The following is a 10638-nucleotide window of genomic DNA, read 5'->3' on the forward strand; positions in this document are numbered from 1 at the left end:
AATCCCCAGCCACCAGAGGAGCTGTTGGCCTGTCGGCCAACTGTCCACTGGCGGGGGAACCAGGGCCGGAACCAGGCCATCTCACGGGAGATGGCGGCTCAACGGCACCTCGGAAGGGCAAACTCACCACCGGGCGCCGCCCGGGCGTAACCGACTGCCACGACCACGGAGTCAGAGACGCCCCACGACGCACGGAGGACGCGGCAATAGAGAAGCGCTGGTGAAGGGTGACGTTGTGAGCGTCCGAACCCTCCGAAGGTGCAGACATTATGTCTTAGCTTTTCTCGTAAATTGGCGAGAGAGAGAAAAATAAGATACAATGTCCACGTAGCTCCTTTCCAACAACTATTTCGGCACTAAACTCAAGTGGTGTATACAGACACTTGTCGGTGGTGAAAATAGGGAAGGAGCTGATGGTTCGGCCACGTCCCCACTTATGTAGAGGAGCGGATGTGGGTGTGGCCAGGCGGATGGGTGTGTACATGTGGAGAAAATTATTCAGAATTAGATTGAAAGGGATAAGGTTCCACTACGAGCAGAGCGTAAGCTATACGATAATATAACTAAGTTCAACAATTATTTTCTTTTTTTGGGTGAAGTGTCCCTAGTCAGTGCGTTCTGAACTTCTGACCCTTAACCCTTTCACTGCCACACTACCAAATGGTTAACGTTTTCACTGTGACAATACAGAAGGTTAACCCTTTCACTGCCACATGACAAAGGGTTAGCCCTTTCACTACCACACTACAGAAGGTTAACCCTTTCACACTACAGGTTAACCCTTTCACTACCACACTACAGACAGTTAACCTTTCACTACCACACTACAGAAGGTTAACCCTTTCACTACCACACTACAAAGGGTTAGCCCTTTCACTACCACACTACAGAAGGTTAACCCTTTCACTACCACACTACAGACGGTTAACCCTTTCACTACCACACTACAGATGGTTAACCTTTCACTACCACACTACAGAAGGTTAACCCTTTCACTACCACACTACAGAAGGTTAACCCTTTCACTACCACACTACAGAAGGTTAACACTTTCACTACCACACTATACAAGGTTAACCTTTCACTACCACACTACAGGCGGTTACATGCACACATGACGTACATCAGTGCCATTTTGTAGAGGACACTACTAAAGTTTGAAAATATTTTACTTTGACTAAACTAACGGTTATATTTTCCTTTTTTCTCCAAGGGATTGATCAATAAGTTGTTTTTAGGATCAGCACCCAGCTAATAACTCTGAGGAGTCCACTAGTGTCCTGGTTTGTTCACTGAAGTCAAGCATTGAGCATGTAGTACTAAATGCATCCAGCAGGTGAAGCTGTTGCTCTTTGTTTTAGTGCTAACAATCAGAGCTAAGGGTAGAGCTGCACTCTCTTTAAAGATATAAAGATAAGACCATTGTAATATTTTATTGTAGATATCAACCATTACACGATCATTGCTTTTATTGGCGATCATAAAATGCATGTTTGTGTAGATAGATGCAACTCATTCCCATGGTGACCTCATACCTGCAAGGTGTGAACAGGTTACAGGTATGTAAATAGGCATGTATATTGACTGTGTGACATGCCATGACATGAAGTTCCTTCATATACCATAACCACTTCCCTGGAGATCACGTCAGCTATATTGGCCATACTGTCTAGAGAAGAACACAGGAGTCTGTGTTGACAGAGCAAGGTAACAGAAGAATAACTGAATCCTTCAGAATGATGTGAATATGACTCTGAGTCTGTTTTAGGTTTTAGAGATGAGTTGTGTTTTTAAATGTAACTTTTTTTACCACGACTGTACAGTAAGTTGGAGTGTTGCGTACAGTCAGGGGTGTAAAAAGTATCCAGACATTATACTTAAGTGAAAGTATGGGTACCGTCTCAAAATCTTACTCAAGTAAAAGTCAGAGTATCTGGCTAAAACACACTTGAGTAAAAGTCAAAAAGTTTCTACTTTTAAATGTACGTAAGTACTAAAAAGTAAAAGTAAAAACTTTTTTTCTGACTGTTTATTCTTCTGATAGCAGGTGTTTAATCAAAGATCCCCGCTTTCTAGTCTTGCACAAGGACCAATCAGCATGGGTATGGGCGGGTTAATTTTCCATTGATGGGGATTTGATTGGCTGTTTTTAAATAAATTGCGGAAGCGGGATTAATAACGTTAACGTTAGTTCGGCCAGAGAAACAAACATACTAATTAAAATCGTTGGACCTGCGAGATTTGTACTTTGTACTTTGTAGGTCTGCATTTTAAATGTAAGGAGTACAAAGTATGTTATGTATGTATGTACAAATATACAAACCTAATAATACTAGAGTAAAGTACAAATCCCCAAAAACAGTACTTAAGTATTGTAACGAAGTACAATTACTCAAGTACTTTACACCCCTGTGTACAGTGTAATTGTTGTTAAAGACTGCCCAGGTTGTGAACCTTTGATGGTCCTTGCTTCCAGTGGTATGGAATGGCTAAGCGTCTTTGAGCATTTGGAAAAGCGCTATATAAATCCAATGTATTATTATTATTATACAACTATAATATATAACTAAATATATTGTCTATTCAATATATTTCAAAATATACCTACAATAATATGGTTCCCTCTATAAAATCATTTTCATATTAATGCAATTTCCTCTCATACCGAAAGCTATTAAGAGACAGAAACAACATTTGTGGAGTTTTATATTTTTACTAAAAATACTTTGCAGTTTATGAAATTGGCAAAAAAAGAAATATGATACATCCTTTCATAATGTGTCTGAATACAGAGATACAAACATAAGTAATATATTGTGGTATTAAATTAGTGGTACACAATTCTTCAAAGACAAAAAAAAAATAAAGAACGGACTTGACCTATCTCGAACCCTGCCATCATTTCTTGTTTGTCCGAGGAAAGCAGTTGTGATTGGAGGATCAAGAAAAGAGGGGGCGGGGCTTGATATTTCAAGCACTGATATAGGGACTCTTATAGACACTACTTCTGCTATCACCCCCATGGTATCAACTGATAGATATCACAGCGGGGAAGTCAGAATGATATAAATATGAAATACCAGCATATTAATATGAAACAAACAGAGAGGTATACGCTCAGGCTATACTGTAGAGGTCTCCTGTTATCTTTGTTAAACGTAACATTCTGATCCAAGTAGATTTACAGATTTCTCGAATGAAAAATAATGAACAACTACAATTCAAAATGTATTTGTGTGTAATCTGACTGGAACAATACATATTAGTCAGAAAATAAAACGTGACTTTCAGAACATTCCAAAACTGAATGCGACAGCAGTGTGTTGTGATAAGATTAACAGGATGTAACGTAAAATAAGAGGCAGGTTACAGGACCTTGTATCTCAAACCCGGCCTCTTTTCTTGATCCTCCAATCACAACAAAATGTGTCCGAGGGAAGTAACAGTTGTGATTAGAGGATCAAGAAAAATGGGTGGGGCTTGAGATAGGTCAATTGCAACAGCGTGACAGGCAATCATATGGGCCAATCATATGACAGTATGGCAGTAACAGTATTAAATTGAAAACAAGGCTTAGTTGGAAAAATCTGGCATTGACACCCATGTTTTGTTGAGTATTTCATTCAAAGATTGAATATAAAAATTTATAAAAAATAGAAACACTGGAAATCTTTTTATAATTAAACCAAAATGACTCATGCAACTGACTTTTTACACTTTTTTTTGCGCTGTAATTTTTTCAGATGGGGGGGGGGGGGGGGGGATAAGCGACGTTTGTTCACAGACAACTTATGGACAAAACAAACGCGTGTCAATCATGCAGAGGGTCAAGACCCAGTCATTACCTCTTAATATTAGGCCATCCGGAGATTCACAAGTGTATTATTACATACAAGGCAATGGGAAATTCTCCTGCTGCTGAATGGGAGAAATACCAGAGGGGAGACTGAAGGGATCAAATGTAACTTTTCACAACAAACGCTCAATGGCGGCCAGTGTTGGAAAGTAATTGCTTGACTTAACTTGATGCACTAACACAAAACAAACCTTTCAAACAACGTAAGCGTTCTGCCTAAGCAGTTTCTTATGCAGGTCAAATACGATAGTGATCTATATAGGAATGCCGTCTGTATTTTCCACCACAGGTAGGAGTGACTGCCTGGGAGAAAGGCCAAAGTACCCGGACGCACAGGCCTGCTGTCTCATCTACTCAAACTACAGTGGTTTAAAAAAAACGAGTCAAGTAGTCAAGATATTGTAATAAGGCCTTGCTGTTTGGCTTATTTTGCTTCTCTAAGTGGTACTTTCACAGCGGCGATTTAACCCTTTCACTACCACACTACAGAAGGTTAACCCTTTACTATCACACTACAGACGGTCAACCGTCTGTAGTGTGATAGTAAAGGGTCAACCGTCTGTAGTGTGATAGGAAAGGGTTAACCTTCTGTAGTGTGGTAGTGAAAGGGTTAACCCTTTGTCGTGTGGCAGTGAAAGGGTTAACCTTCCGTATTGTCGCAGTGACAGGGGTTAAACCATTTGGTAGTGCGTCATTAAACCATTTGGGAGTGCGGCAGTGAAAGGGTTAACAGTGAAGTTCCATACCCCCCCCCCCCCCCCCCTCCCCGCCCCCCCCGTGCTGCATCACCGTCAGCCAACATCATGGCGGGGGCGTGTCGTCGTGTCAATAAGGCGTGTCGAGAAGAGAGTGACGTCGTGCGCGGCGTGTGACATCATCGATCCTCGTGAGGTCACACACACTAAGAGGTCCACAGTGTCCACACACAGAGAGCGCGGAGGGATACGCCCTGCCTGCGCGGCGCGTTAGAGAGAGTCGGCGGTGATGAAGACGTAGATCCGGGCGAGGAAGGTGGTGAAGGAGCCCTGCCGCCACAGCTTCATCTCCACGTCCACCAGGAAGTCCTGCGGCTCGCGCACCTGCCGCTGCAGGTAGACCGCGCCCGTGTAGGTGTTCAGCTTCCGCGTGCTGAAGTAGTTCTCCTCGTTGCCCCGGGTGACGCTGATGATGACGTTGTCCCCGGAGTAGGCGGGCGAGGGCCCGATGCGGAAGATCTGGGCGGGCACCACGGTGTTGGACTGGAAGCTGAGGTAGTAGTAGGTGATCCTCAGAGGGGTGTTCTGACAGGTGGCCAGGTAGCCAGAGCCGGGGCAGCTGATCCTCTCACAGCGCCTGGGGGGGGGGGGGGGGGGGGGTACGTCATCACTCAGAGGAAATACAGACACTCTTTTACCGCACTACAGGAGGTTAACCCTTTACTATCACACTACAGGCGGTTGACCGAGCCCAGGGTTAACCCTCTGTATTGTCGCAGTGAAAGGGTTAACCATTTGTCGTGTGGCAGTGAAAGGGTTAACCTTCTGTAATGTCGCAGTGAAAGGGTTAACCATTTTGGTAGTGTGGTAGTGAAAGGGTTATCACAGCCCCTGTGCTCCTCATAGGGGAGTGTTTTTGCTTTGTTTGTTCATTACTGTAGAATTATTTGTTCATTTGTGATTTCTTTTCGTGCTCAATGTTTTATTTTTTCATGTCTTGGGGGATGTGGGGGATGTGGGTGTCCTGGGAGGGGGGGTGGTGGTGGGGCATCTTGGGTGGGGAGGGCGGTTGAGCAGGGGGGGCTGGAGTGTTGTGGGTGTTTTGTGTTTTCTATTATTTTTTTTATAAAGTTTGTACATTTTAAAATGTGAATAAACAGATTTATTAAAAAATATATATATAATTAAAAAGAATATGCAGTATATCATTTATAATATGTCAGTATACATTTGCAGTGCATTTCTCTTTTTAGTCTGTTTAGTTCTTTTAGTCAAAGTTCCCTGCCAGTTCAACTATCATTCATTACAATTCCACCTCATCTCTGTGATAGGTTGCCTCGTCAACTCGATCGAGATATCTTTGATTGATTGATTGATTGATTGAATTGATTGATTGAAAACGTTATTTAACAGATTGCAGAATGGGTACAATACAGTACGGCTCAATACACACAATTGTTAAGGGGATGCAGACCAGAGAAAGACTTTCGTCTTGTTTACATCAGGGTCCCCCATTTTCAATTCTTCATCAATCATCAATTTAACTCAGACGTTCTCCAGTTAGGCCATAAAGTCAACCCCATTATCGTTTCATCCCGTTCCCACCGTGGGGGACTATGAAATATTCACTCTGGGTGAAAGATCTATTTGTGTAGATTTAGGAATAAAAAGTTCTCCATCTACAATCCTGCCGGTTTTGCGCAATTATACTTTTAAAGTCGGGACTAGATCTTTCCTCGTGAACGGATACTTTGGTCATCGCGTATATGATGTAAGTGGTTCGCGTATATGATGTAAGTGGTTCGAGTTCTGTCACGTGTCTTGCACTCGGCTTTGTTGCCAGGTTACGGACGAGGGACGACAACAAATTTGTGTAAACAGTCTAGCAGTAGCATGGAATCCACGGAGTACATATCGACGAGTACAGAAGAGGACGAAAATGGACAAAAAACACCTAAAGTAGATGGCATACAGTATCTGAAGAAAACTAGAATGCTAGTTATCCTCCCGGGCAGCGTGTCGAAGTGTCCTTGAGCAAGGCACTACTTAACCCCCTATCTGCTCCCGATGAGCAGGTCGGCACCTTGCACGGTTGCCTCCGCCGTCGGTGTGTGAATGTGTGAGTGAACGGGTGAATGTGAGGAACAAAAAATTGTAAAGCGCTTTGGATAAAAGCTGCTATATATAGGGAGGTGTAGTCATGGTTACGTTATTGCTGTTTCCGGCCGGTCCACCATCTTGAAAACGCAATGTATTTCCCCATTGACCATTTCTAAATCGTCTCGTTTAAAACAAATAAAAGCATGAACATTTGCATGGTGTACCTTTCTGTGTGTATTCATCCACAATCTATAGATCAACATGAAAATATTCGCAATTAATCGTAAAACCAAAAATGCTTAAACAATTATGTTAGTGATAGAAGGGAACACATTTTGTGCCAAAATGGAAAGCTTTTCAATGTTCATGAGGCAGAATTCGATAATCCATTTTCCCAATGATAAATCCCTATACGGGTGGACCTTGCGGGCGGTCCAAAGTGACGTCAGACTACACCTCCCTATAAATGCACCATTTGCCATTTATTTATCATTCATCCAAGGTTTCATGCAGGTAGCGATTGGACACGGGGACTTACGTGTCGGACACTTTGCGGTAGTTGTGAGGACAGTCGAGGGCCAGGCAGCGGTGGCCTCCCTGGATGTTGTAGCAGGTCTCAGCCAGGGAGCAGTTGTGGGCCCCTGTGGTGCACTCATCAATGTCTGGGGGACAGAGACACAGTTAGGACACAGAGACACAGTTAGGACACAGAGGCCACTGACTGTGGTGCATTCATCAATGTACACTCCCTAAATGCAGCACTGAACGGCACAGGAAGTCCTTCATTCCGACAGCCATCAGACTTTACAATGCATCACTGTGCCTCACTGCATCACTGAGCACAGGGTGACAGTTACCATCTTCCTGAACTCTTACTTTTACTTTTAAAACAACACTATTCAATATTAATTACACTTACTGTAGACTTCTGTATATTTTTACTGTATATTTTTACTGTATATTTTATACTAGAATGTATATACATAACATACGAAATGTGAATCCCGGTCCGTACTCTATTATTATTATCTTATTCTTAGGCTTATTCTATTCTTATTCTTATGCTATTTGTTTTCTTATTTTTTTTTATTTCTTTAATAATATATATCTTTTCCCCCCTTCTTTTTTCCGTTTTTCTCCCCTCCCAATGTTAGTCGTTATGCCAATTCCCAATCCCCTTCCTGGTCGTTGCGCACTCTACCCCCATACCGTCGGTCCGGGAGGGCGGAGACTATCACATGCTTCCTCCGACACATGTGTACCCAGTAGGGCTGGGCGATTCTTGCTAAAATGTGAATCACGATTTTTCTCTCTAAGAATTGAGATCACGATTCTCTCACACGATTCTTATTTTTTCAATAAAATCATTTATTGCACTCTTTCTTAAACAGACAACATAACATAATATGAAAGTGCTTGACTTAAACTTAACCCATTCCGTGCCAATCACAATGATAGTCGGGTTAACTCGCCATTGCTTGCGTGCCAATCACGAGTATAGTCGGGTTTTAATCGTTATTTCTTTTATTAGCGATATCCATTCATTTTCATCCATCCAACCGGATGTTATCGTTGGGAATGGGTCTGAGCTCGCAAAAGGGCAAATACCGCAGCCTATCGTCTCCCGGATGGTATTGCACATCATTGGATTGGATTGGCTGGGGATCAAGTTCAATTTATTGCCACACAACCAGGTTGGTGGTATTCTTGATCGGTACAGAGTGGATACATAATACAGTACAACATGACACAATAAATACATAAATACAGCACAGCACGACACAGCACAACATAAACACACAGAAGAATCTAGTCCATCAGAAAAATTGTCATCAGAAAAAAAACTCCGGTCCGGGTTTCCCTTCTCGGGCAAGCAGTATCGTCTTACCACAATGACTGGGAAGGCTGGGAGAAGCTTGGATTATGTGTTTTGGACTATAACTTTGGATCAATAAACGCGATCAATATTTGGAATGGCGATCAGGAATTGGATTAATCTTTTTGCAGAACATCAGATGTGAGGTAAGGAATCTATGTTACCAGTATTGGGTTAATCAGATGTTTTTTTCACAGCGGTCACAATGTGTGTGTGTGTGTGTGCGTGCCGTTGGCGCGGAGCAAGGGACAGATAAACGATTTTTCAGCCCGCTTCTCTAGCGTGCATAAGGACACATACTATCGATAATCTAGCATTTATTTGAAAACTATTCATAAATCAGCCGGAAAATGACAATGTGTTTTGTGTATTCCACTAAAGGGCTATTAGCTATCTTTCTCTTTTATACTCGTATTCAAAACGGTATAAAACGGAAATGTACCGATGAAAAAACAATCCGTTTCGTACATGTTGACTGCAAGCAAGTCATTGAAAAGCGATGGGTGTATTAGACCCATAGCCATAATTTAAGATATAGTTTAAGTGTTCGCAAATATCCCCCGTACTCCCATTGATTAAAGCGCTGGCCTACAAGCTAGGGATGTCCCGATCCGATCACGTGATCGGGATCGATCACGTGATTTTCCGAAGATCGGGATCGGCAAAAAAATAAATTAAAATCTGCCATTTTTATTTTTTATTTTTTTTACTTTTATTTTTTTATTCAACAAACATGACCATGTTCACGTCTTAAACTCATACTGAGGCCTTAGTTTTGGTTTTAAATTGCATATCATCATTCATTTATTTATTGTCACACAGAGCAGAAGAATTTTGCCAAAACAAACCAATAGTATCCAGCTGCAGAACGGCAGACCAGCCACACTCTCAGACCCAAATAAAAAACATTTATTATAATTTTTTTTAATCCCAATTTCTCACATTACATTCACCCTGAATGTTGACGTTATCCAGGTGAAAAGTTAACTTCATTCAAGCGAGGCATTGCAATCCTTGACATAAATCATTTGATGTATAATTAAATCAAAGGAAATGCGTTTGGGTCTGAGAGTGTGGCTGGTCTGCCGTTCTGCAGCTGGATACTGCTCTGTGTGACAATAAATAAATGAATGATGATATGCAATTTAAAACCAAAACTACGGCCTCAGTATGAGTTTAAGACGTGAACATGGTCATGTTTGTTGAATAAAAAAATAAAAGTCAAAAAATAAAAATAAAATAAAATAAAAACGTTACTTTATTTAAAAAAAAAAAATTTGATCGGATCGGGAAAGATCGGTATCGGTAGATACTCAAAATCACATGATCGGGATCGGATCGGGAGCAAACATTTTGAAATTAGATTGCATAGGTCTATGAATCGAGATCGTGATTTTTTTTCGATTAATTGCCCAGCCCTAGTACCCAGCCCACCGATTCTTTTCACCTGGCGGCGCGGACTCTCACTGGGAGAGTGTAACGTGTGGAAGGTCACACTACCTCTCCTAGATCCTTCCCTTGCTGTGCAGGCGCCCCGATCTAACTGTAGGAGTCGCTATTTACAACGACCAGGACCCACCCTCGCCGGGTTTCCCACCCGCTAACACTGCCAATTGTGTTAGTATGGACGGTCGGCCAACCCGGAAGCACCACAGCTGGATTCGATCCCACTGTCTCTGTGGTGGTAGACAGGCGCTTAGTCCGCTGCGCTACCCGGCCGCCCTGTTTTCTTATTCTTATTCGTGACTTTGTTCTGTCTAAATGTCTAAATGTTTACTGTGAGCGATCTGTAGTGTAAAACTTCCCTCGGGATGATTAAAGTATTTCTATTCTATTCTATTCTATAGTGCACTCATCAACGTCTGGGAGACAGAGACACAGTTAGGACACAGAGACCACTGACTGGACATGTAGCTCTATTATGAAGACACATTACATGACAATTAGTCAAATTAGTCCGATGAGTCGAGTGACATCTTAAAATGTGTATAATTTCCACACCACTGTAAAAGCACCAATTATAATGATCTCAAAGCGGCCTGAGTGGAGTGGGCTGCCGGTATTATCTGTACAACATGTTCGTGTAGAGGAAGCTCAAACCAGTGTGTGTG

At 42.1% G+C, this 10638-nt stretch overlaps 1 protein-coding gene across 1 annotated transcript in view; it reads right to left on the reverse strand.

The window, feature by feature from the left end:
* Positions 1-4635: 4635 nt before the first annotated feature.
* Positions 4636-10638, reverse strand: part of LOC311244211 (fibulin-2-like) — a 92428-nt gene continuing 86425 nt past the window's right edge. The window contains 2 exon segments of the mRNA XM_084333617.1: positions 4636-5188; positions 7190-7313. Coding sequence (XP_084189743.1) covers positions 4822-5188; positions 7190-7313 — 491 coding nt within the window. The 3' untranslated portion in view covers positions 4636-4821.

Source organism: Notolepis coatsorum (genome assembly GCF_963971535.1).
Source record: "Notolepis coatsorum genome assembly, chromosome: 17".
Classification (NCBI taxonomy): domain Eukaryota; kingdom Metazoa; phylum Chordata; class Actinopteri; order Aulopiformes; family Paralepididae; genus Notolepis; species Notolepis coatsorum.